This window comes from Ranitomeya imitator, chromosome 1 (genome assembly GCF_032444005.1).
Source record: "Ranitomeya imitator isolate aRanImi1 chromosome 1, aRanImi1.pri, whole genome shotgun sequence".
Taxonomy (NCBI): domain Eukaryota; kingdom Metazoa; phylum Chordata; class Amphibia; order Anura; family Dendrobatidae; genus Ranitomeya; species Ranitomeya imitator.
Window position 1 is genome coordinate 768,943,205 of NC_091282.1, and position 27,212 is coordinate 768,970,416.

The 27,212-nt window shown below is 45.4% G+C and overlaps 1 protein-coding gene across 1 annotated transcript in view; it reads left to right on the forward strand.

The window, feature by feature from the left end:
* Nucleotides 1-893: 893 nt before the first annotated feature.
* The window catches only part of DLST (dihydrolipoamide S-succinyltransferase), a 31,461-nt gene continuing 5,142 nt past the window's right edge, over nucleotides 894-27,212 (forward strand). The window contains exons 1-5 of the mRNA XM_069735742.1: nucleotides 894-1,071; nucleotides 10,879-10,906; nucleotides 10,979-11,027; nucleotides 13,423-13,478; nucleotides 13,548-13,622. Coding sequence (XP_069591843.1) covers nucleotides 1,015-1,071; nucleotides 10,879-10,906; nucleotides 10,979-11,027; nucleotides 13,423-13,478; nucleotides 13,548-13,622 — 265 coding nt within the window. The 5' untranslated portion in view covers nucleotides 894-1,014. The remainder of the gene's footprint in view (nucleotides 1,072-10,878; nucleotides 10,907-10,978; nucleotides 11,028-13,422; nucleotides 13,479-13,547; nucleotides 13,623-27,212) is intronic.

The window sequence follows — 27,212 nt, forward strand, 5'->3', positions numbered from 1 at the left end:
CAGACGTGAGACGTCACATTCTGGTGACACTGAACAATCAGCGCTGAGTGTAATAATTTATATTACAAAAAGTGACAATAAAAATGTAATATTCATAAATAAGGAGAAAAATGAATTTTTCCCAAATATATAAAATATAGAACAATGTAAAGAACATTCCTCTCTGATTTGTGATATCTGCGCCATTAAAACCGTGAGAAATTCCGTAAAATACGCATTAAGGCTATGTTCACACTTTGCGGATTTTGCTGCGGATCCGCAGCGGATTTGACCGCTGTGGATCCGCAGCAGTTTCCCATGAGTTTACAGTACAATGTAAACCTATGGGAAACAAAAAACGCTGTGCACATGCTGCAGAAAAAAACGTGCGGAAACCATTCCGCAGCATGTCAATTCTTTTCTGCGGATTTTCACCTGCTCCAATAGGAAAATGCAGATGAAAATCCGCATAAGAATCCGCAGTAAAAACCGCGACGGGTTTTCACTGCGGATTTTGGAATTCCGCAGCGGAATCTGCAAAGTGTGAACATAGCCTAAAAACCAGAAGAGGGGACTAAAATGGAGTCTGTATGAGGAGCTCCGAGAACCAACTCCGGTCCAGACGCTCACAGTGAAGTGACTACATCGCAGCTGTGTGTGGGTCTCACCATAGACTCTCCGAGCTGGACGTCTCCGTGCCGAGCTCACTACATCGGAGAGGATGTCGTCACTTCACTGTGAGCCGCCGAGGTCGCAGCGGCCAAGCTGAGGATCACAAACAAGCAACTCCGATCTATAGTGGCATGTGCGCAGTACTCCTGCTCGCTAGAGGTCGCTGTGTTCAACACTTCCTGTCTCTTTCTCAGGAAAGGCCGCAGAAAACGGCATGCTCTGGGCGCCGGAAGTGACACATTGCTCTCTTGTCAGCGGCTTCCTGAGTACCTGTCTTGCCGGAAGTGACGCTCTATTCCTCCCCTCTGTGGCGGGTCATTGGTGCGGTCCTGTTTCCGGCGTGTCCTTGAGCTGTGCCCGACCATGTTATCTCGTTGCGTGGCCCGGGCTCTTCGGTGTCCCGTTAGCAATGGTCGGCTGGTGAGTTGTGAGCTAAGGGGGCTCTGTTTGTGCAGCAGCCGGGGGTGGAGAGCAGTTGCTGTGTCCTGTCACTGTCAACTGGGCAAGGACTGCACCGCCCCGGATATCCTCCCATGTATTCCCCCTCCTCTACCCCCCCCCCCATATGTCCCCCCTCCTATACCCCCTCATATACCCCCCCATGTGTCCCCCCTCCTATACCCCTCCATGTGTCCCCCCTCCTATACCCCCATGCGTCTCCCCTCCTATACCCCTTCCATGTGTCTCCCCTCCGTGTGTCTCCCCTCCCATATCCCCTCCGTGTGTCTCCCCTCCCATATCCCCTCCCATATCCCCTCCGTGTGTCTCCCCTCCCATATCCCCTCCCATATCCCCTCCGTGTGTCTCCCCTCCCATATCCCCTCCGTGTGTCTCCCCTCCCATATCCCCTCCGTGTGTCTCCCCTCCCATATCCCCTCCGTGTGTCTCCCCTCCCATATCCCCTCCGTGTGTCTCCCCTCCCATATCCCCTCCGTGTGTCTCCCCTCCCATATCCCCTCCGTGTGTCTCCCCTCCCATATCCCCCCCGTGTCTCCCCTCCCATATCCCCCCCGTGTGTCTCCCCTCCCATATCCCCCCCGTGTGTCTCCCCTCCCATATCCCCCCCGTGTGTCTCCCCTCCCATATCCCCCCCGTGTGTCTCCCCTCCCATATCCCCTCCCGTGTGTCTCCCCTCCCATATCCCCCCCGTGTGTCTCCCCTCCCATATCCCCCCCGTGTGTCTCCCCTCCCATATCCCCTCCCGTGTGTCTCCCCTCCCATATCCCCTCCCGTGTGTCTCCCCTCCCATATCCCCCCCGTGTGTCTCCCCTCCCATATCCCCTCCCATGTGTCTCCCCTCCCATATCCCCCCCATGTGTCTTCCCTCGTGTATTACTCCCATCCAGCAAGAGGCGGCTGATGGGCGTATTCATCAGCCGCCACCCGCGCAATAAATAAATAAAAAAAGGTGTAGGTTTCCCTGTATTGACAATCAGCCAGGCGAAATTGACAGCTGTGGGCTGCAACCCTCAGCTGTCAGTGTTAGCAAGGCTGGTTATCAAGAATATAGGGGTCTATTAGATGCGCCAATTCTGGCCCTTTGCCCAGCTCTTTCTACTTGCCCTGTAGCGATGGCAAGTGGGGTTTATATTTGTTGGGTTGATGTCACCTTTGTATTGGCCGATGATATCAAGCGCACGGCTAAGGGTATGTTCCCACGGTTGGTAAACGCTGCGGGTTGGATGCGGCATATATCCGCAGCGGCCAGATGTTACAACATAGTGGATGGGATTTCAGGAAATCCCATCTCCACTTTGCGTGCATCGGTACCCGCGGCGTCCCTGCAGAGACAGACATGCGGCGTGCATTTCCAGACTGCAGTACGTCTATCTTGCGGAGATGCTCAGTCACCCGTCCAATGTATTGGGTGCGGTGATTCCGCACAGTTCAATGAACACATGTGGAATCACCTACGTTCAGTAGACGGCAGTGCTTTGGACGGAGCGGACATGTGCCAATATCCATGGCCCCTTGCCAGCCTTAGAATTCCAGCTCCCAGCTGTCAGCTTTAGCTTGGCTGGTTGTAAATAATTTAAAAAAAAAAAGGCTGCGTGGGTACCCCTCTATTCTTGATAATCAGCTTTGCTGAAGCTGACAGCTGAGGGTTGTAGCCCGCATATGTCAGTTGTGCCTGGTTGGTTTTCACAAATTCAGGTGAACCCACGCCTTTTTTAAAATTTTATTTATAGCGCAGGCGCTGGCTGATGAATATTCTCAGCCGCCGCCTGTTCTCACTGTTATCAATTGAATATAACTCTCGTCATTCTCTCCTGCTCGAGCTGATCGCCAGCAGTGCAGGGGAGAATGATGAGCTGTCTAAAGCGCCGGGGAACAGTGCTAACTGTACCGCTGCTTCTCAGGCGCCGGTACATGTCAATCAGATGACATCCCTGTGTGTCATCAGTTCGCGGTGCGTTGTGTGATGCTGGTAAAATCTGACATGTCACACTACGCTAAGTCCACACTACATCAGCTTCAGCAGGGAAACCTGCCAGTGGAGTATTGCTCGGAGTTTCAGTGGTGGTCCACTGTCTGTGGAATGACTTTGCACCCCGTAACCAGTTCTGTGAAGGGCTACCAGTAAGGGTAAAAGATGCCTTAACCCTGTGTGAGGCTCCAGTTTCCCTTGAGGCGGCCATGTCTTTGGCTATCCGGGTGGATCATAGTCATCGCCAGAGACATAAAGAGACACCCCAGTGTGTTGGATGTCCGGGGCCAAGGGAAATCTGGTCTGAGTCATCTGAGGAACACATGCAGTTGGGTGGGGCAACTCGTTCTGGAAAGCAAAGGGGAGAATGTTTTTACTGTAGTAGAAAGGGCCATTTGGTGCGTACGTGTCCATCCCTATCTCACGGTTAACAGCTGCTGGAAGACTAAGGAGCCCGTGTTGCGGGGAGGTTAGCAACCCGGGTGTACATACAGCTCTGGCAAAAATTAAGACCTCTGCAAAATGTTCAGTTTGTCTGATTTTTCTCTTTATAGGTATAGTTTTGAGTGAAATGTAAATTGTTCTTTTATTCTATAAACTTCTGACAACATGTCTCCGAATTTCCAAGCAATACATTTTTTTTTTCCTGACAAAGAAAAATGGTCAAAATAAAAAAATAAAAACAGTCCTTTCAGACCTCAAATAATGCAAAGAAAACAAGTTCATATTCAGAAACAACAAGTTCATATTTAGAGACAACAATACTAATGTTTTACCTCAGGAAGAGTTCAGAAATCAATATTTTGTGGAATAACCATGACTTTTAATCAGTTTCATGTGTCTTGGCATGCTTTCTACTAGTCTTTCACACTGATTCTGGCGAAAAAATTTCAGCCGTTCTGCTTTCTTTGATGGCTTGTCACTATCCATCATCCTCTTGATTACAGTGTAGAGGTTTTCAATGAGGTTCAGGTCTGGAGATTGGGCTGCCCATGACAGGGTTTTGATGTGGTGGCCTCTTATTTTTTGCCTGAGCTGTATTTCCTCCGTGGGTAGGATACAATTTTTTTTCTGCCTTCTGAAATCCATCTGGGCAAAAATAACCAGTCTGTGCCTAAAAACCTGTCTGAGGATTTGTTTTCGGATCAGGGGTGCCAGGAACTTCCTCCTCATTGTCCTTATGACTGCACCGTTAACCCCTTCATGACCCAGCCTATTTTGACCTTAAAGACCTTGCCGTTTTTTGCAATTCTGACCAGTGTCCCTTTATGAGGTAATAACTCAGGAACGCTTCAACGGATCCTAGCGGTTCTGAGATTGTTTTTTCGTGACATATTGGGCTTCATGTTAGTGGTAAATTTAGGTCAATAAATTCTGCGTTTATTTGTGATAAAAACGGAAATTTGGCGAAAATTTCGCAATTTTCACATTTTGAATTTTTATTCTGTTAAACCAGAGAGATATGTGACACAAAATAGTTAATAAATAACATTTCCCACATGTTTACTTTACATCAGCACAATTTTGGAAACAAATTTTTTTTGTTGTTAGGAAGTTATAAGGGTTAAAATTTGACCAGCGATTTGTCATTTTTACAACGAAATTTACAAAACCATTTTTTTTAGGGACCACCTCACATTTGAAGTCAGTTTGAGGGGTCTATATGGCTGAAAATACCCAAAAGTGACACCATTCTAAAAACTGCACCCCTCAAGGTACTCAAAACCACATTCAAGAAGTTTATTAACCCTTCAGGTGCTTCACAGCAGCAGAAGCAACATGGAAGGAAAAAATGAACATTTAACTTTTTAGTCACAAAAATTCTTTTAGCAACAATTTTTTTATTTTCCCAATGGTAAAAGGAGAAACTGAACCACGAAAGTTGTTGTCCAATTTGTCCTGAGTACGCTGATACCTCATATGTGGGGGTAAACCACTGTTTGGGCGCACGGCAGGGCTTGGAAGGGAAGGAGCGCCATTTGACTTTTTGAATGAAAAATTGGCTCCACTCTTTAGCGGACACCATGTCACGTTTGGAGAGCCCCCGTGTGCCTAAAAATTGGAGCTCCCCCACAAGTGACCCCATTTTGGAAACTAGACGCCCCTAGGAACTTATCTAGATGCATAGTGAGCACTTTGAACCCCCAGGTGCTTCACAAATTGATCTGTAAAAATGAAAAAGTACTTTTTTTTCACAAAAAAATTATTTTAGCCTCAATTTTTTCATTTTCACATGGGCAGTAGGATAAAATGGATCATAAAATTTGTTGGGCAATTTCTCCCGAGTACGCCGATACCTCATATGTGGGGGTAAACCACTGTTTGGGCACACGGCAGGGCTCGGAAGGGAAGGCGCGCCATTTGACTTTTTGAATGGAAAATTAGCTCCATTCTTTAGCGGACACCATGTCACGTTTGGAGAGCCCCTGTGTGCCTATGCATTGGAGCTCCCCCACAAGTGACCCCATTTTGGAAACTAGACCCCCCAAGGAACTTATCTAGATGCATATTGAGCACTTTAAACCCCCAGGTGCTTCACAGAAGTTTATAACGCAGAGCCATGAAAATAAAAAATAATTTTTCTTTCCTCAAAAATGATTTTTTAGCCTGGAATTTCCTATTTTGCCAAGGATAATAGGAGAAATTGGACCCCAAATATTGTTGTCCAGTTTGTCCTGAGTACGCTGATACCCCATATGTGGGGGTAAACCACTGTTTGGGCGCACGGCAGGGCTAGGAAGGGATGGCACGCCATTTGGCTTTTTAAATGGAAAATTAGCTCCAATCATTAGCGGACACCATGTCACGTTTGGAGAGCCCCTGTGTGCCTAAACATTGGAGATCCCCCAGAAATGACCCCATTTTGGAAACTAGACCCCCAAAGGAACTAATCTAGATGTGTGGTGAGGACTTTGAACCCCCAAGTGCTTCACAGAAGTTTATAACGCAGAGCCATGAAAATAAAAAAAAAAATTATTTTCTCAAAAATGATCTTTTAGCCTGCAATTTTTTATTTTACAAAGGGTAACAGGAGAAATTTGACCCCAAAAGTTGTTGTCCAGTTTCTCCTGAGTACGCTGATACCCCATATGTGGGGGTAAACCACTGTTTGGGAACATGCCGAGGCTCGGAAGTGAAGTAGTGACGTTTTGAAATGCAGACTTTGATGGAATGCTCTGTGGGCGTCACGTTGCGTTTGCAGAGCCCCTGGTGTGCCTAAACAGTAGAAACCCCCCACAAGTGACCCCATTTTGGAAACTAGACCCCCCCAAGGAACTTATCTAGATATGTGGTGAGCACTTTGAACCCCCAAATGCTTCACAGACGTTTACAACGCAGAGCCGTGAAAATAAAAAATCATGTTTCTTTCCTCAAAAATGATGTTTTAGCAAGCATTTCTTTATTTTCACAAGGGTAGAAATTGGACCCCAGTAATTGTTGCGCAGTTTGTCCTGAGTATGCTGGTACCCCATATGTGGGGGTAAACCACTGTTTGGGTGCACGTCGGGGCTCGGAAGTGAGGGAGCACCATTTGACTTTTTGAATACAAGATTGGCTGGAATCAATGGTGGCGCCATGTTGCATTTGGAGACCCCCTGATGTGCCTAAACAGTGGAAACCCCTCAATTCTAACTCCAACACACCCCTAACCCTTATCCCAACTGTAGCCGTAACCCTAATCACAACCCTAACCCCAACACACCCCTAACCACAACCCTAATTCCAACCCAACCCTAGCCCTAAGGCTATGTGCCAACGTTGCGGATTCGTATGAGATTTTTCAGCACCATTTTTGAAAAATCCGCGGGTAAAAGGCACTGCGTTTTACCTGCGGATTTACCGCGGATTTCTAGTGTTTTTTGTCCGGATTTCACCTGCGGATTCCTATTGAGGAACAGGTGTAAAACGCTGCGGAATCCGCACAAAGAATTGACATGCTGCGGAAAATACAACGCAGCGTTTAGCACTGCGGATTTATCAAATCCGCAGCGGAAAAATCCGCAGAGGACCAGAATACGTGTGCACATACCGAAACCCTACCCCTAACCCTACCCCTAACCCTAGTTCTTACCCCAACCTTAGTGGAAAAAAAAAAATTATTTTTTTTATTGTCCCTACCTATGGGGGTGACAAAGGGGGGGGGGGGGGTGGTCATTTACTTTTTTTTTTTATTTTGATCACTGAGATAGGTATCTCAGTGATCAATCTCAGTGATCAAAATTCACTCTGGAACGAATCTGCTGGCCGGCAGATTCGGCGGGCGCACTGCACATGCGCCCGCCATTTTGGAAGATGGCGGCGCCCAGGAAAGAAGACGGACGGTCCCCGGGAGGCCAGGTAAGTATAAGGGGGGGGTGGATCGGAACACGGGGGGGAGGGTGGATTGGAGCACGGAGTGGGGGATCGCTGTGTGGGCGGGTGGATCGGAGCACGGGGGGGGGGGGATCGCTGTGCGGGGGGGGATCGGAGTGCGGGGGGGTTTGATTGGAGCACGGGGGGTGTGATTGGAGCACGGGGGGAGCGGGCAGGAGGACGGGGGAGCGGAGCACAGGACCGAGGGGAGCGGACCACAGATCGGGGGGCTGGGGGGGCGATCGGAGGGGTGGGGTGGGTGCACATTAGTGTGTCCAGCCATGGCCGATGATATTGCAGCATCGGCCATGGCTGGATTGTAATATTTCACCATTTTTTTAGGTGAAATATTACAAATCGCTCTGATTGGCAGTTTCACTTTCAACAGCCAATCAGAGCGATCGTAGCCACGAGGGGGTGAAGCCACCCCCCCTGGGCTAAACTACCACTCCCCCTGTCCCTGCAGATCGGGTGAAATGGGAGTTAACCCTTTCACCCTATCTGCAGGGACGCGATCTTTCCATGACGCATATGCTGCGTCATGGGTCGGAATGGCACCGACTTTCATGACGCAGTGTATGCGTCAAAGGTCGGGAAGGGGTTAATCTTGTCCCTCGAGTTAAGCTGCCAACGAGCAGACCATCTTCCCCCATTGTTGCAGGGCTTTTCTTTGCAAAGAAGACAGGATGGGGGGGGGGGGGGGTTATGTATTGCGCCCCAGCCTAGGTTTCCCCAAACTCTTATCAGATTACGGTCTGGGATCCGGATCCGCCCCCTCTCATCCTGGACCTCTTTAATCAGATTGTAAGTTTAAAATGGTTTTCTATACTGGATCTCAGGGAGGCATATAATCTCATTTGTATTAAAGAGCGGGGATGAGTGGAAAACTGCTTTCAATACGCCTGAGGGACACTATGAAAACCTTGTGGTGCCATTTGGGTTGACGAATGATCCAGCCGTCTTTTGGCACTTTGTAAATGACATCTTTAGTCACCTGGTGGTAGGTAGATTTGTGGTTATCTATCTTGGTGACATATTAATGTATTCACCTGACCTAGAGTCACATCAGGTACATGTCAGGTAAGTTTTACAGATTCTTGGAGACAATAAATTATTTGTCAAATCAGAGAAATATATGCTCTCAATTGAGGGGATCCCTTTTCTGGGATATGATTTCATCCACTGGTTGTTACATGGTTCCTTTAAAAGTCCAGCCGGTACTGGGTTGGGATCGTCCTCAGAATTTGAAGGTGATACAAAGGTTTTTGGGTTTCACCAAGTACTGCCGTAAGTTCATAAAAGTTTTCGGTAGTGGCCAAACCTCTGACTGATATGACCAGGAAAGGGACAGACTTTTCCATGTGGTCCAGTTTGGCCAGGGAGGCATTCTATACCTTGAAGGAGTGCTTTGCATCTGCGCCGAGTCTCATACAGCCTGACGTTACTCAGTCTTTTATTATAGAAGTTGATGCGTCTGAAGTGGGTGCTGTATTGTCACAGGGTGCGTAACCTGGTGAATGGAGTCCATGTGCATACTTTTCTAAAAAAAACAAACAAAAAAAAAAAACACAACAATCACATGTGCGGAGAGAAATTGACATTGGTAACAGGGAACTCTTGGCAATCAAGTGGGCCCTTGAAGGGTGGCGTCATTTTCTGGAGGGAGCAGTTCATCCGGTTATGGTAATCATGGATCATTAGAATCTGATAAATCTAGAGACTGTAAAGCGTCGAACGCCTTTACAGGTAAGATGGGCATTGTTCTTCACCAGGTTTAACCTTTTTGTCACATATAGGCTGGGTGCAGTTTATTTCCAAATTTGGTAGGGCGTTTTGCACTTGTTTGGGGATCCATCTGTCATTCTCTTCAGTATTTCACCTGCAGTCTTATGGGCAAACTGAACGGGTTAACTAGAATATTGAGCCTTATCTTGGGTGTTTTGTATCTGAGAATCAGGACAATTGGATTACTTACCTCTATCAGAATTTGCTAGAGTAGAGACGACGTGGGTACTAGCAACAAATAATTGTTGTCATGAGTTTAATGGTAAGTCCCCGTTTTTTGGGGACATACGGGTTTCATCCTCAGTTCAGCTCATTTTATAGGAATCGTTCTTCTGGTTTACCTGAAGAGGAACGGTTTTCATCAGCGATTACGTCTGTGTGGCAAGGGTTTATTGATTTAAGGAAGATGGGGTCCAAATATAAGAGTGTGACATATCGGAGATGTTAATGATTCATAATGTGTTTCATCGATCTTTACTCAAAAAATACGTTACGTCCTCTGTACCATCATCTCTACCGCTATTTCCTGTCATTGTGGTTGGAAATTTAGAATTTCAGGTAGCTAAGATCATTGATTCTCACTTACTTCGTTGATCTCTTCAGTATTTGGTACACTGGCAGGGATATAGTTATGAAGAGAGGATGTGTGTACCAACATCTGATGTCCATGCGGCCAGGCTGATCCTGTCTTTTCATGTTGCACACCCTGATAAACCTGGTTCTGAGGTTCCGGAGGTCCCTTGTAGAGGGAGGGTACTGATTTACCGTGGCAGAGAGGAGCCAGAAGACCGCAGCGTCTGATTTCTCCTACTCCTGCACTGATTAGAAGCACTTCACCTTCACATTAAACAGTGCAGGGTTCTTTTGGTAGTGCAGTGGTTAATCTGCTCTTTTGAGAGCTCCTGGATCTAAAGCTCTCAGCTGTGCCCTGTTAGCCACTGCCATCTCCTATATAGACCTGACCCTGGCAAGCACTCATTGTCAGAGCAAGTTTTTGCTGCATGTCTGAAGGTTGTTGGTAGTTATTGGAGAAGGCGATGGATTTATTTGTGACTGTTAGGTTTTGAATGCGTGATAATTCTTTCTTCTCCTACTTTGGTTGAACCCCATCCTCCACACCCCGGTGTTTACCTCCGTTATATGTGTGAGTATATTTGTATTTTTGGTATTTTTCATTACCCCTGTTCGTTTTACCTTCTTAGCCTGGGTGGTATATTATGATACATTACTACTCCTCCCCCTTCCCTGAGTGGAGGAAGAGTACAGACTGAGGGCAGATTCAGAAGCTAAGTCAAGGTATGTTGCCCTGGCCCCTTGATCATCAGAAGTAATCTGGGGAACAGGGCGAGCTAGGGCGCCCCTAGCGTTAGGGACAGGGAAGGAGCCCCTGGTGCCGGGAGACTTGACAACAGATCGTGACACCATGTGTGTTCCTCCCCCATACCTCCCATGTGCGTGTCCCTTTTCCTGTCATATCCCTGTTATACCTTTAATATGGGAACTAATATACCCTATATACCGACACTGCCCTGAACTCTCCCCACCTGGGTGTGTTAAGGGCTGTTGGTGGGTCTTTCACCTGTTCTTTATAGTTGGTTGCAGTATCTTATCAAGCTGTTTTTGGTGTCTGCCAGATACTGACATTCTCTCCTTTTTTGCAGGGCCCCAAGACGGCTCGTCCTGTCTTGCGTAAGTAGATCTCGTCTGCTTTTCGCTCTTCTTGTTCTTCTCCTTCAGTCTCTCAAATGTTTTGTCTTTCAGAGATAGCGGTGAGCCGTGTCTTATCCGCCAACGATCGTGGGATTCTCCCGTAAGTGTGGGGGACTTGTCCTGGCGGAGACCTGTGAGGGTCGCATGAGGGATGGGAAGACCTGTGATGGTCGCGTGTGGGATGGGAAGACCTGGGTGAGGAGAGACCTGTGGGGGATGGGGAGAGACCTGAGTGTGTGTGTAACCTGTGAGGATCACGTGGGGCATGGGGAGAGACCTATGTATGTATATGTGTGTGTTGGGGTTAGACCTGTGAGGGTCGCGTGGGAGAGACCTGTGTGTGGGGAGATCTGTGAGGGTCGCGTGGGGGATGGGGAGAGACCTGTGTGTGTGTGTTAGACCTGTGAGGGTCACATGGGGGTTGAGAGGAGACCTGTGAGGGTCGCGTGGGGGAGACCTGTGAGGGTCGCATGTGTGATGGGGAGAGACCTGGGGGGGGGGGAGACCTGTGAGGGTTGTGGGGGATGGGGGGGGGAAGACCTGTGTGTGTGTGTGGTGACCTGCGGGGGGATGAGGAGACCTGTGCGGGTAGTGGGGGGGGGAGGGGGTGAGACCTATATGGGAGGAGGAAGGTGAGTCCTGCGGGGTCACGGGAGAGGTGAGACCAGCGGGCGGGTGTCACGGTGGGGTAGGGGGAGAGAGAGACCTGTGTGGGTCGCTGGGGTGGGAAGACTTGTGCGTATGTATGTGTGGGGAGGGATTGAGACCTGTGTGGGACAGGAGGAGAAGGAAGGGGGGATCGGAACCTGTGCGGGGGTAGAGGGGATGTGCTGGGAACCTGTGGGATGCGTGACAGGTGGGGAAGGGGGACCTGTGTATTGTGCGGGTTGTGGGTCATGGGAACCTGCACTCAAGTCTTGATTTCAATGTAGAAATTTTTTTGTTTATATTCAAGTGCACAGGCACCACCAGATAATTTTTAAAGAAAATGGCAAGTGATAGCGGACAACGAGGTAACGTTTCGACCAGGCACGGTCTTTCTCAAAACCTCACTGCAAAGATAAATGCAATATATGTGTGCTGTACAAATATACATGTGAAAAAGAAAAAACCTGCAATTCATAAAGATAAAAAACAAACTTCCTATGCAAAACTACAAAACTACAAAAAGTCTATACATACATACATACATACATACATACATACATACATACATACATACATACATACATACATACATACATACATACACAGCTTGCAACATATTGAATACGGACTCAATTATGTCCCAGGGCAATAAATTGTAGCATATAAAGAGGTAAGTGGAAGTACCCTGTGATCAGGTTTCGTATAGGGACTACTAAAAAGAACATTGCTGTACTGAGATATACACACGTAAATGCAGATAGCACTGTTCAAGACGCCATAATACACTGACCTTGGGTAGGAGGAGTGGTTAGGAAGAGAGGATATAGGAGGAGAGTCCCCAAGGACTAGAGTAGCAGAGAGGACATGGTTAAATATATGGTAAACTGAAAACAGAGAGGGGCAAAAGATATTGAAACATCATGCAAGTACAGTTTTTACCAGCTCCAGGTAGAATTCAGGAGTAAAATGTCCGTCCCATTGGTGCAGTAGCTAGTGTGGACGCTGTTGGTGCTTTAAATACACCGCAGTAGCGCAGTACCATATATTTAACTATGTCCTCTCTGCTTCTCTCTAGTCCTTGAGGACTCTCCTCCTATATCCTCTCTTCCTAACCACTCCTCCTACCTAAGGTCAGTGTATTATGGCATCTTGAACAGTGCTATCTGCATTTACGTGTGTATATCTCAGTACAGCAATGTTCTTTTTAGTAGTCCCTATACGAAACCTGATCACAGGGTACTTCCACTTAGCTCTTTATATGCTACAATTTATTGCCCTGGGACATAATTGAGTCCGTATTCAACATGTTGCAAGCTGTATATGTATGTATATATAGACTTTTTGTAGTTTTATATGTTTTGTAGTTTTGCATAGGAAGTTTGTTTTTTATCTTTATGAATTGCAGGTTTTTTCTTTTTCACATGTATGTTTGTACAGCACACTTATATATTGCATTTATCTTTGCAGTGAGGTTTTGAGAAAGACCGTGCCTGGTCGAAAGGTTACCTCGTTGTCCACTATCACTTGCCATTTTCTTTAAAAATTATCTGGTGGTGCCTGTGCACTTGAATAAAAACAAAAAATTTTCTACATTGAAATCAAGACTTGAGTGCGGCTGTTTTTCTTGTATATTTGACGTTGGATGTCCAGCCAGCACCTTCCTCATTGAACTTTACAGTGTGCCCATTATATTTTCTTCTGGGTCATGGGAACCTGTGCGGAACGTGCCACAGGTGGATAATGGGGACCTGTGTGGGACCTGGTGCAGGGGGACCTGTGTAGTACGGGTGGGATAGGAGGACTGGTGCAATTACAGCATTGCTGGTCTCTGATTCTTCTCTCTGCAGAGTCTCTCTTTTTAGCCTCCATGCTGCCAGGTTTTACCGGACGTCGGCGGTCTGCAGTAAGTGTTGTACACGGCGGCTCGACCCTCCTGTCCTCTTCAACTAATCTCTCCCTCTCTTTCTGTCAGGGCAGGACGTGCTGACTGTGAACACCCCCGCATTTGCAGAGTCTGTCACAGAAGGAGATGTCAGGTGGGAGAAAGGTGAGTGACATTATCTCCGCGGGTTGCCAATTGTGTGATGTGATCTGCATTATAGGCGGTTGCGGAGGGGTCCTGTATGTGGCATTCGGGGCATTGATATTTGCAGGGAATGATAATCACTGATCAGTAGAGATAATGACTTTGTTTTGATGCAAATCAAATTTAAGTAAAATTTTATGACATTTGAATGTCCAGCGCAGTTGAACCATTTGTGATTTGATTTGTGATTTGCCAAAAGAATGCGCTGCGCCTGCCTACACATTGCACAAAATTGCATCAGTCACAGAAAACTGTCACCACCTTACGTGTAGCCTCCTTATAATCACTTTCAGCTCCCACATCACACAGCATGGCTCTGCCAATCAGATGGGTCTTTCTGAGCCTGTATAAAAGCGAGGCAGGGAACGCAGCAGACATTTTTATAGTTAATCTGGATAGTGAGTTTATCAGAGCTCAGCAAATGTGTTGTATAACTGCAACAATGAAGAACATGAGTATTAGTTTGGGAATAGTCATTGATAGGGGAGGTGACTGATCAGTGATGGTGGCGCTGCATTTGTCCTGTTGGATTTCAGTCACAATTACATTTTTTTTTTCTTTATGCTCTAGAAAGCGGCAGCAAGCGCAGACATTTAATCTGAAATCGGTGTGAGTCAATGCATTGCTTGTTACAAACGACTGTGCTGAGGCTTTGAAATTCTTGTGCAATCTTTTTTGTGAAGGGAGAGAAGGGGATTGTTATTAATAAATACAAAATAAAATTCCCCAAAATGCAGACTTGTGACTGCGGCTGTTAGCCTCACAGTGTGCGTGTCACAATTAATTTTTGCATATCTGTTTGACTAGTCAGATTTTTACATCCACACACGCCACACTAGTTCAGCGCTTTGTTGCAGGTACTTGTTGTGTGGTCTTGTACCTAACTATTTTTCCTTTCACCCATGACGGCGCCACCTGAGAGAGGGATCTGGCCATCAATAACAGGAAATCTGAAGTAAAAGTGCGGCAGCTCTTCCCCGCATCAATTGGTTTCCTGTCCTTGATGGGAAACCTTGCGCTGAAGACAGGATAGTAGATCATCAAGCTTACCCAGGCCTGACCCAGTCGCCTAGAAGAAAGGCCATGGGCTTGTAGCTCTGGAGTGAAGCTCTGGAAGTGCCACCACTGGTCCATTGTTTGAAAGGGGTTGGTGACCATACTAGACCTCATTGCCACATGTCTCCTCAGTGCAATTGGATTATCTGAGATTCTTGGTGATTTTTTACACTGCAAAGCAAATGTTAAGGAGTAACTTGCTGGGCCTGGTGAATTGGATTTCAAGATGTTTCGATAATCACTGATGAGTGTTTATGAGATCACTAATCCGATCATCTAAGGCCATCGCTGATCTGCTCCATCCTCAGCTGTGAGGAGGTTTGTGCAGCTTATTGATCGTGGCGGCAGCGTGTCTTCCCGTGTAGTCAGTCATGCGATTCTAACAATACTCATCCCATCCTTTAACAACTGCCAGTACGCATTAAAACTGCAGTCAGGAATAAATGAATTGTCTGGTTTTGGAACAGACTGGGGTCAATTATCCTCTTAAATACCGTTGTCAATCATGACAGCAGTATCTGTGTGGTTAAAAATACAAATCCCATGGTACCCGATGTCATTTGATGATCCCAGGGTACGGTGGCCTTTGAGATCCAGCTGTAACTAGTCACTGACAGGTCTCTGGCTCTGTGTTACACGAGTTCTGCAGTGCATGAGACAAGCGAGAAGTCAAAAAATGTACATATCATACCGGGGCACCAAGTGAAATAGTAACAAAAGTAAAATTAAATAAAGTGTGTGTATTAAAAAAAAAAAACTGAAGCGCACACATCGCAAAAAATCATTTTGTCATTAAAAATGCAATGTTTGTGTGAACGACCAGATCTATAAAAGTGTTATTTTAGTACAAAACTAAACAAAACGCCACAAATGTTGCTTTTTCATCATACTTGCTCACAAAAAATGGAATATCGAATGAAAAATGATCAAAAAGACCTATGTAAAAAAAAAAAAAAGAATGTCAATCCGTGCCGCAAAAAACAAGCCCTAATATGGCTCCTACAGAAAAAAAGTTGATCTCTCAGAATGAGGTTGCAAAAACAAATCAGTTTTTGTAAAAATATTTTTACTCTGTAAAAATAGCAAAACATAAAAAAAGGACATGAATCTCGGTAATCATACGGACCCAAAGAATAAATCAGTCATCACTTTTACGACATGGTGAACCTCGTAAAAAAATACTAAATAGCTTTTTCTTTTTTTTTTCTTGTCCATTCAGCTTCTAAAAAATCTGAATAAAAAGCGATCAAAAAAATTTGTGCCTGAAAATTAACAAAAAATCTAACACATCACACAAAAAATAAACCCTCATACAACTCCGTTCACCAAAAATAGGTTACAGTTCTCAGAATATGGCGACAAATAAAACTAAATGAAAAAGCGTTTTTGCTGTGTAAAAGCAACAAAACAAAAACCAAAATAAATCTTGTATCTCTGTAATTGCAATAAAAATGAAATAGCGCTCTTGCTTTTCCAAACTCGGCCATGTGCCCAAACAGCAGATTTTGACCACATATTGGCGATCATCATGTTTGCGAGAAATTGCGTAACATATTATGGTGTTGATTTTTTCCCATTAAGAAAATTATGAATTTGGGGCTTGAACAACATTTTAATAGAGAAAATTAGTTTTCACATCCACATATTAAAAAGTTGCACTTGCAAGTGAACAATCTCCAAACCCCCCCCCTTCTCCCCCCCCATCATCCCCGGATGAATTCATTGACGGGTCTAGTTTCCAAACTGGGGTCACATGTGGGGGATTTCTTTTTTGGTACATTAGGGGCTCTGCAAATGAGACATGGTGTCTGCAATTTGTTGTAATCAAATTTGCACATCAAATACCAAATGTCGCTTATCCCTTTTCAAGCCCCGCCATGTCCAAAAATAACTTTTTGGGGTATCTCAGTGCTCAGAATAAAGTGGGTAAGGCCTCTTTCACACTAGCGTCGGAATCTCCCCGTCGCAATGCGTCGGGGAGAGATTCCGACGCTAGCGTTTAACGCATTGCACAATGGAGGCAGCGGATGCATTTCTCCGGCGCATCCGCTGCCCCATTGTAAGGTGGGGGCGGAGTTCCGGCCGCACATGCGCGGTCGGAAAAAGCGGTCAGTCAGGAGCAAAAAACGTTACATGTAGCGTTTTTTGCTCCCGACGGTCCGCCAAAGCACGACGCATCCGTCGCTCGACGGATGCGACGTGTGGCAATCCGTCGCAAATGCGTCGTCAATACAAGTCTATGGGGAAAAAACGCATCCTGCAAGCACTTTTGCAGGATGCGTTTTTTCTGCAAAACGACGCATTGCAGAAAACGCTAGTGTGAAAGTAGCCTTAGAAACTTTGCGGTCCACTTTTCGGTGTTGCCTCTTGCAAAAGTTAAACATTTTCATAAAAAAAAAATGATATTTTTCATTATGACGACTTATTGCTATCAAATTGTGTGTAATACCTGTGGGTTCAGAATGCTTACTATACCACTGGATAAAATCCTTGAGGGGTGTAGTTTCCAAAATGAGGTCACTTGTAGGGTTTTTTGCAGGTTGGACATCTTGGGGGCCGTGCAAATGCGACATGGCATCCACAATCTATTTCAGCCAAATTTGTGTTTGAAAATTTAAATGTTGCCCCTTCCCTTCCGATCCCTAAGTTGCGCTGATGTTTCTGGCCTCATATGGGGTATCAGCGCGCTCAGAAGAAACTAGGTAACAAAAAGTGGGGTACATTTTCTTGTGCTATTCCTCGTAGAAGCATAAAAAACAGGGCTAATGCAACATTTTATAGGTAAAAATTCCACTGTTTTTTTTCAGTCAACATTGAATTAATTCCTGTGTAGCATCTAAAAAGTAAAAAAAAAAAAAATAAAAAAAAAATTCCTGACCGCAGCTTTGAAGTATTTAACCCCTTTACCCCCAAGGGTGGTTTGCACGTTAATGACCAGGCCAATTTTTACAATTCTGACCACTGTCCCTTTATGAGGTTATAACTCCGAAACGCTTCAACGGATCCTGGTGATTCTGACATTGTTTTCTCGTGACATATTGTACTTCATAATAGTGGTAAAATTTCTTTGATAGTACCTGCGTTTATTTGTGAAAAAAACGGAAATTTGGCGAAAATTTTGAAAATTTCGCAATTTTCAAACTTTGAATTTTTATGCAATTAAATCACAGAGATATGTCACACAAAATACTTAATAAGTAACATTTCCCACATGTCTCCTTTACATCAGCATAATTTTGGAACCAATTTTTTTTTTGTTAGGGAGTTATAAGGGTTAAAAGTTGACCAGCAATTTCTCATTTTTACAACACCATTTTTTTTTAGGGACCACGTCTCATTTGAAGTCATTTTGAGGGGTCTATATGATAGAAAATGCCCAAGTGTGACACCATTCTAAAAACTGCACCCCTCAAGGTGCTCAAAACCACATTCAAGAAGTTTATTAACCCTTCAGGTGTTTAATAGGAATTTTTGGAATGTTTAAATAAAAATGAACATTTAACTTTTTTACACAAAAAATTTACTTCAGCTCCAATTTGTTTTATTTTACCAAGGGTAACAGGAGAAATTGGACCCAAAAAGTTGTTGTCCAATTTGTCCTGAGTACGCTGATACCCCATATGTGGCAGTAAACCACTGTTTGGGCGCATGGGAGAGCTCGGAAGGGAAGGAGCGCAGTTTGACTTTTCAATGCAAAATTGACAGAAATTGAGATGGGACGCCATGTTGCGTTTGGAGAGCCACTGATGTGCCTAAACATTGAAACCCCCCACAAGTGACACCATTTTGGAAAGTAGACCCCCTAAGGAACTTATCTAGAGGTGTGGTGAGCACTTTGACCCACCAAGTGCTTCACAGAAGTTTATAATGCAGAACCGTAAAAATAAAAAATCATATTTTTTCACAAAAATTATATTTTTGCCCCCAATTTTTTATTTTTCCAAGGGTAAGAGAAGAAATTGGACCTCAAAAGTTGTTGTCCAATTTGTCCTGAGTACGCTGATACCCCATATGTGGCAGTAAACCACTGTTTGGGCGCATGGGAGAGCTCGGAAGGGAAGGAGCGCAGTTTGACTTTTCAATGCAAAATTGACAGAAATTGAGATGGGACGCCATGTTGCGTTTGGAGAGCCACTGATGTGCCTAAACATTGAAACCCCCCACAAGTGACACCATTTTGGAAAGTAGACCCCCTAAGGAACTTATCTAGAGGTGTGGTGAGCACTTTGACCCACCAAGTGCTTCACAGAAGTTTATAATGCAGAACCGTAAAAATAAAAAATCATATTTTTTCACAAAAATTATATTTTTGCCCCCAATTTTTTATTTTTCCAAGGGTAAGAGAAGAAATTGGACCTCAAAAGTTGTTGTCCAATTTGTCCTGAGTACGCTGATACCCCATATGTGGCAGTAAACCACTGTTTGGGCGCATGGGAGAGCTCGGAAGGGAAGGAGCGCAGTTTGACTTTTCAATGCAAAATTGACAGAAATTGAGATGGGACGCCATGTTGCGTTTGGAGAGCCACTGATGTGCCTAAACATTGAAACCCCCACAAGTGACACCATTTTGGAAAGTAAACCCCCTAAGGAACTTATCTGGATGTGTGGTGAGCACTTTGACCCACCAAGGGCTTCACAGAAGTTTATAATGCAGAGCCATAAAAATAAAACAAAATTTTTTTCCCACAAAAATTATTTTTTAGCCCCCAGTTTTGTATTTTCCCTAGGGTAACAGGAGAAATTGGACCACAAAAGTTGTTGTCCAATTTGTCCTGAGTACGCTGATACCCCATATGTGGGGGGGAACCACCGTTTGGGCGCATGGGAGGGTTCGGAAGGGAAGGAGCGCCATTTGGAATGCAGACTTAGATGGAATGGTCTGCAGGCGTCACATTGCGTTTGCAGAGCCCCTAATGTACCTAAACAGTAGAAACCCCCCACAAGTGACACCATTTTGGAAAGTAGACCCCCTAAGGAACTCATCTTGATGTGTTGTGAGAGCTTTGAACCCCCAAGTATTTCACTACAGTTTATAACGCAGAGCCATGCAAATAAAAAATATTTTTTTTTCCACAAAAATTATATTTTAGCCCCCAGTTTTGTATTTTTCCAAGGTTAGCAGGAGAAATTGGACCCTAAATGTTGTTGTCCAATTTGTCCTGAGTACGCTGATACCCGATATGTGGGGGGGAACCACCGTTTGGGCGCATGGGAGGGCTCGGAAGGGAAGGAGCATCATTTGGAATGCAGACTTAGATGGATTGGTCTGCAGGCGTCACATTGCGTTTGCAGAGCCCCTAATGTACCTAAACAGTAGAAACCCCCCACAAGTGACCCCATATTGGAAACTAGACCCCTCAATGAACTTATCTAGATGTGTTGTGAGAACTTTGAACCCCCAAGTGTTTCACTACAGTTTATAACGCAGAGCCGTGAAAATAAAAAATCTTTTTGTTTTCCCACAAAAATTATTTTTTAGCCCCCAGTTTTGTATTTTCCCAAGGGTAACAGGAGAAATTGGTCCACAAAAGTTGTTGTCCAATTTGTCCTGAGTACGCTGATACCCCATATGTTGGGGTAAACCCCTGTTTGGGCACACAGGAGAGCTCGGAAGGGAAGGAGCACTGTTTTACTTTTTCAACGCAGAATTGGCTGGAATTGAGATCGGACGCCATGTCGTGTTTGGAGAGCCCCTGATGTGCCGAAACAGTGGAAACCCCCCAATTATAACTGAAACCCTAATCTAAACACACCCCTAACCCTAATTCCAACGGTAACCCTAACCACACCTCTAACCCTGACACACCCCTAACCCTAATCCCAACCCTATTCCCAACTGTAAATGTAATCTAAACCCTAACCCTAACTTTAGCCCCAACCCTAACTGTAGCCCCAACCCTAGCCCTAACCCTAACCCTAGCCCTAACCCTAGCCCTAACCCTAGCCCTAGCCCTAACCCTAGCCCTAGCCCTAACCCTAGCCCTAACCCTAGCCCTAGCCCTAGCCCTAACCCTAGCCCTAATGGGAAAATGGAAATAAATACATTTTTTTTTATTTTTCCCTAACTAAGGGGGTGATGAAGGGGGGTTTGATTTACTTTTATAGCGAGTTTTTTAGCGGATTTTTATGATTGGCAGCCGTCACACACTGAAAGACCCTTTTTATTGCAAAAAATATTTTTTGCAATACCACATTTTGAGAGCTATAATTTTTCCATATTTTGGTCCACAGAGTCATGTGAGGTCTTGTTTTTTGCGGGACGAGTTGACGTTTTTATTGAAAACATTTTTGGGCACGTGACATTTTTTTATCGCTTTTTATTCCGATTTTTGTGAGGAAGAATGACCAAAAGCCAGCTATTCATGAATTTCTATTGGGGGAGGCGTTTATACCGTTCCGCGTTTGGTAAAATTGATAAATCAGTTTTATTCTTCGGGTCAGTACGATTACAGCGATACCTCATTTATATCATTTTTTTATGGTTTGGTGCTTTTATACGATAAAAACTATTTTACAGAAAAAATAATTATTTTTGCATCGCTTTATTCTCAGGACTATAACTTTTTTATTTTTTTGCTGATGATGCTGTATGGCGGCTCTTTTTTTGCGGGACAATATGACGCTTTCAGCGGTACCATGGTTATTTATATCTGTCCTTTTGATCGCGTGTTATTCCACTTTTTGTTCGGCGGTATGATAATAAAGCGTTGTCTTTTGCCTCGTTTTTTTTTTTTTTTTTCTTACGGTGTTTACTGAAGGGGTTAACTAGTGGGCCAGTTTTATAGGTCGGGCCGTTACGGACGCGGCGATACTAAATATGTGTACTTTTATTGGTTTTTTTTTTTTATTTAGATGAAGAAATGTATTTATGGGAATAATATTTTTTTTTTTTTTTCATTATTTTGGAATATTTTTTTTAATTTTTTTTACACATTTGGAAAAATTTTTTTTTACTTTTTTACTTTGTCCCAGGGGGGGACATCACAGATCAGTGATCTGACAGTTTGCACAGCACTCTGTCAGATCACTGATCTGACATGCAGCGCTGCAGCCTTCACAGTGCCTGCTCTGAGCAGGCTCTGTGAAGCCACCTCCCTCCCTGCAGGACCCGGATCCGCGGCCATCTTGGATCCGGGGCTCGAGCAGGGAGGGAGGTGAGGAGACCCTCGCAGCAACGCGATCACATCGCGTTGCTGCGGGGGGCTCAGGGAAGCCCGCAGGGAGCCCCCTCCCTGCGCGGTGCTTCCCTGCACCGCCGGCACATCGCGATCATCTTTGATCGCGGTGTGCCAGGGGTTAATGTGCCGGGGGCGGTCCGTGACCGCTCCTGGCACATAGTGCCGGATGTCAGCTGCGATAAGCAGCTGACACCCGGCCGCGATCGGCCGCGCTCCCCCCGTGAGCGTGGCCGATCGGCTATGACGTACTATCCCGTCCAGGGTCAGATAAGCCCAGGGCACCTCGACGGGATAGTACGTCTAAGGTCACAGAGGGGTTAAAGGGAAAAATCGCAGCCCATAAAAAGAACCCTTCACCCCCTCCCCCCGCAGGGCGTTTTTAACCCCTTCCCGACCTTTGACGCACCGCATGCGTCATGAAAACCTGTGCCATTCCGACCTGTGACGCAGCATATGCGTCATGGCCGGATTGGGCTCCTGCAGGCCGGGTGAAAGGGATAACTGTAATTTCACCCGGCCTGCAGGGACAGGAGGAGTTGTACTTTAGCCCAGGGGGGGTGGCTTATCCCCCCCGTGGCTACGATCGCTCTGATTGGCTGTTGAAAATGACGTTTCACTTTCAATCAGAGCGATAGTAATATTTCACCAATGAAAATTGGTGAAATGTTACAATCCAGCCATGGCCGATGCTGCAACAGCATCAGCCATGGCTGGAGATCACGATCTGCCCCCCACCGATCACCTCCCCTCCGGTCCTCCGTTCGGTCAAATAGTGTCCCCCGCTCCCCTCCGGTCACCTGCCGGTCATCTTGGGGGGCCGTGCAAATGCGACATGGCATCCACAATCTATTTCAGCCAAATTTGTGTTTGAAAATTTAAATGTTGCCCCTTCCCTTCCGATCCCTAAGTTGCGCTGATGTTTCTGGCCTCATATGGGGTATCAGCGCGCTCAGAAGAAACTAGGTAACAAAAAGTGGGGTACATTTTCTTGTGCTATTCCTCGTAAAAGCATAAAAAACAGGGCTAATGCAACATTTTATAGGTAAAAATTCCAATGTCCCTCCCGGTGTCCGTCCGTGTGTTTGATGGGTGCCGCCATCTTCCAAAATGGCGGGCTCATACGCAATGCGCCCGCCGAATCTGCCGGCCGGCAGATTCGTTACAGGTACATTTTGATCGATGTGATAGGTTCTATCACAGCGATCAAAATAAAAAAAACAATAAATAACCCCCCCCCTTTATCACCCCCATGGATAGGGACAATAATAAAGAAATTTTTTTTTCTTTGCCCCACTAGGGTTAGGGTTGGTTCACACTGTGTCTAAGCAGTCCGTTAGATGGACTACGTTACACTGCGGCATAAACGCGGTCTAACGTAGTTACGGCCGCCATTGACAGCAATGTCGGAAGCATCACTAGCGCACGCCCATAATGGGCATGCGCTAGGGATGTGCCGTCATTGAGTGACGGACCCGGAGACGCAGGCTGCAGCGTTTCCAGGTCCGTCACTGCTAGCGCAGATAGAGCATCTGCTAGCATTTGCGCTAGCGCGATGCAAACATCGGCACTTGCGCTAGCAGCAGCCCGTTGGCGTATGTGCTGAACGGGCTGCTGCTAGCGCAGTGTGAACCTGGCCTTAGGGTTAGGGTTATGGCTAGAATTAGGGTTAGAACTAGGGTTAGGGTTAGAATTAGGCTATGTGCACATGGTGCGGATTTACCTATGGAAAACCAAATCCGCTGTGCCCATGGTGCGGAAAATACCGCGCGGAAACGCTGCGTCATATTTTCCGCAGCATGTCAATTCTTTGTCCGGATTCCGCAGCGTTTTACACCTGTTCCTCAATAGGAATCCACAGGTGAAATCCGCACAAAAAACACTGGAAATCCGCGGTAAATCCGCAGGTAAAATGCAGTGCCTTTTACCTGCAGATTTTTCAAAAATGGTGCTGAAAAATCTCACACGAATCCGCAACGTGGGCACATAGCCTGAGGGTTAGGGTTGGAAATAGGGTTAAGATTAGGCTGTGGTTAGGGTTAGGAGTGTGTTGTGGTTAGGGTTGGGATTAGGGTTAGGGGTGTGTTGGGGTTAGGGTTGTGATTAGGGTTATGGCTACAGTTGGGATTAGGGTTAGGGGTGTGTTGGGGTTAGTGTTGGCGTTAGAATTGAGGGGTTTCCACTGTTACGGCACATCAGGGGTCTCCAAACGCAACATGGCGCCACCATTGATTCCAGTCAATCTTGCATTCAAAAAGTCAAATGGTGCTCCCTCACTTCCGAGCCCTGACGTGCGCCCAAACAGTGGTTTACCCCCACATATGGGGTACCAGCATACTCAGGACAAACTGGGCAACAATTATTGGGGTCAAATTTCTCCTGTTACCCTTGTGAAAATAAAAAAATGCTTGCTAAAACATCATTTTTGAGGAAAGAAACATGATTTTTTATTTTCACGGCTCTGCGTTGTAAACTTCTGTGAAGCACTTGGGGGTTCAAAGTGCTCACCACATATCTAGATAAGTTCCTTGTGGGGTCTAGTTTCCAAAGTGGGGTCATTTGTGGGGGGGTTTCTACTGTTTAGGCACATCAGGGGCTCTGCAAACGCAACGTGACGCCCGCAGACCATTCCATCAAAGTCTGCATTTCAAAAGTCACTACTTCCCTTCTGAGCCCCGGCGTTTGCCCAAACAGTGGTTCCCCCCCACATATGGGGTATCACCGTAATCAGGACAAACTGGACAACAACTTTTCTGGTCCAATTTCTCCTGTTACTCTTGTGAAAATAAAAAATTGTGGGCTACAAAATAATTTTTAAGGAAAGAAAAATGATTTTTTATTTTCACGGCTCTGCGTTATAAACTTCTGTGAAGCACTTGAGGGTTTAAAGTGGTCACCGCACATCTAGATTAGTTCCTTAAGGTACCTTCACACTAAACCACTTCACAACGATATCGCTAGCGATCCGTGACGTTGCAGCGTCCTGGCTAGCGATATCGTTGTGTTTGACACGCAGCAGCGATCAGGCCCCTGCTGTGCCATCGTTGGTCGCTGCAGAAAGTCCAGAACTTTATTTCGTCGCTGGACTCCCTGCAGACATCGCTGAATCGGCGTGTGTGACGCCGATTCAGCGATGTCTTCACTGGTAACCAGGGTAAACATCGGGTTACTAAGCGCAGGGCCGCGCTTAGTAACCCGATGTTTACCCTGGTTACCAGCATAAAAGTAAAAAAAAACAAACACTGCATACTTACCTTCAGCTGTCTGTCCCCGGCGCTCTGCTTCCTGCACTGGCCGTGAGCGCCGGTCAGCCGGAAAGCAGAGCGGTGACGTCACCGCTGTGCTTTCCGGCCGCTGTGCTCACAGTGAGTGCAGGAAAGCAGAGCGCCGGGGACAGACAGCTGAAGGTAAGTATGTAGTGTTTGTTTTTTTTACTTTTACGATGGTAACCATGGTAAACATCGGGTTACTAAGCGCGGCCCTGCGCTTAGTAACCCGATGTTTACCCTGGTTACCGGCATCGTTGGTCGCTGGAGAGCTGTCTGTGTGACAGCTCTCCAGCGACCAAACAGCGACGCTGCAGCGATCGACATCGTTGTCGGTATCGCTGCAGCGTCGCCTAATGTGAAGGTACCTTTAGGAGGTCTAGTTTCCAAAATGGGGTCACTTGTGGGGGAGCTCCAATGTTTAGGCACACAGGGGCTCTCCAAACGCGACATGGTGTCAGCTAACGATTGGAGCTAATTTTTCATTCAAAAAGTCAAATGGCGCTCCTTCCATTCGGAGCCCTGCCGTGTGCCCAAACAGTGATTTACCCCCACATGTGAGGTATCAGTGTACTCAGGAGAAATTGCCCAATACATTTTAGGATCCATTTTATCCTGTTGCCCATGTGGAAATGAACAAATTGAGGCGAATAGAAATTTTTTGTGAAAAAAAAAAAAAGTACTTTTTCAAATTTACGGATCAATTTGTGAAGCACCTGGGGGTTCAAAGTGCTCACTATGCATCTAGATAAGTTCCTTGGGGGGTCTAGTTTCCAAAATGGGGTCACATGTGGGGAAGCTCCAATGTTTAGGCACACAGGGGCTCTCCAAACACGACATGGTGTCCGCTAAAGATTGGAGCCAATTTTTCATTGAAAAAGTCAAATGGCGCTCCTTCCCTTCCAAGCCTTGTCGTTCCCCCCACATATGGGGTATCGGTGTACTCAGGACAAATTGAACAATAACTTTTGGTGTCCAGTTTCTCTTTACCCTTGGGAAAATAAAAAAATTGTTGCTAAAACATCATTTTTGTGACTAAAAAGTTAAATGTTCATTTTTTCCTTCCATGTTGCTTCTGCTGCTGTGAAGCACCTGAAGGGTTAATAAACTTCTTGAATGTGGTTTTGAGCACCTTGAAGGGTTCAGTTTTTAGAATGGTGTCAATTTGGGGTATTTTCAGCCATATAGACCCCTCAAACTGACTTCAAATGTGAGGTGGTCCCTAAAAAAATGGTTTTGTAAATTTTGCTGTAAAAATGAGAAATTGCTGGTCAAATTTTAACCCTTATAACTTCCTAGCAAAAAAAAATTTGGTTCCAAAATTGTGCTGATTGTAAAGTAGACATGTGGGTAATATTATTTATTAACTATTTTGTGTCACATAACTCTCTCGTTTAACAGAATAAAAATTCAAAATTTGAAAATTGCAAAATTTTCAAAATTTTATCCAAATTTTTTCACAAATAAACGCAAAAATTATCAACCTAAATTTACCACTATCATGAAGCCCAATATGTCACGAAAAAACAATCTCAGAACCGCTAGGATTCGTTGAAGCGTTCCTGAGTTATTACCTCATAAAGGGACACTGGTCAGAATTACAAAAAACGGCCAGGTCATTAAGGTCAAAATAGGCTGGGTCATGAAGGGGTTAAGTAAGAGAGCCACCTTCTGCAGCACTAATGCTGCATTCTGTGAAGGTGGCTCTTATGTTTGTGCTCCCTAATAATGCTGAAATATTAAGTTTTATAAATTTTGCGCCATACCTGTAATTTGTATGGGGGGCACGTTTTTCTTAAAACTTAATATTTCAGCGTTATTAGGAGCACAAACATAAGAGCCACCTTCACAGAATGCAGCCTTAGTGCTGCAGAAGGTGGCTCTCTTACTTAAAAACGCCCTGGGGGGTGAAGGGTTCCCTTTATGGGCTGCGATTTTTAAAATAGAGGCACTTTTGGGCAGTTTCCATTATATCGGACCTTCAAAGTCCATTTAAATCTGAATATGACCCTAAGGAAACATATTTTGTAAATTTCTTGGAAAAAATGAAAAAT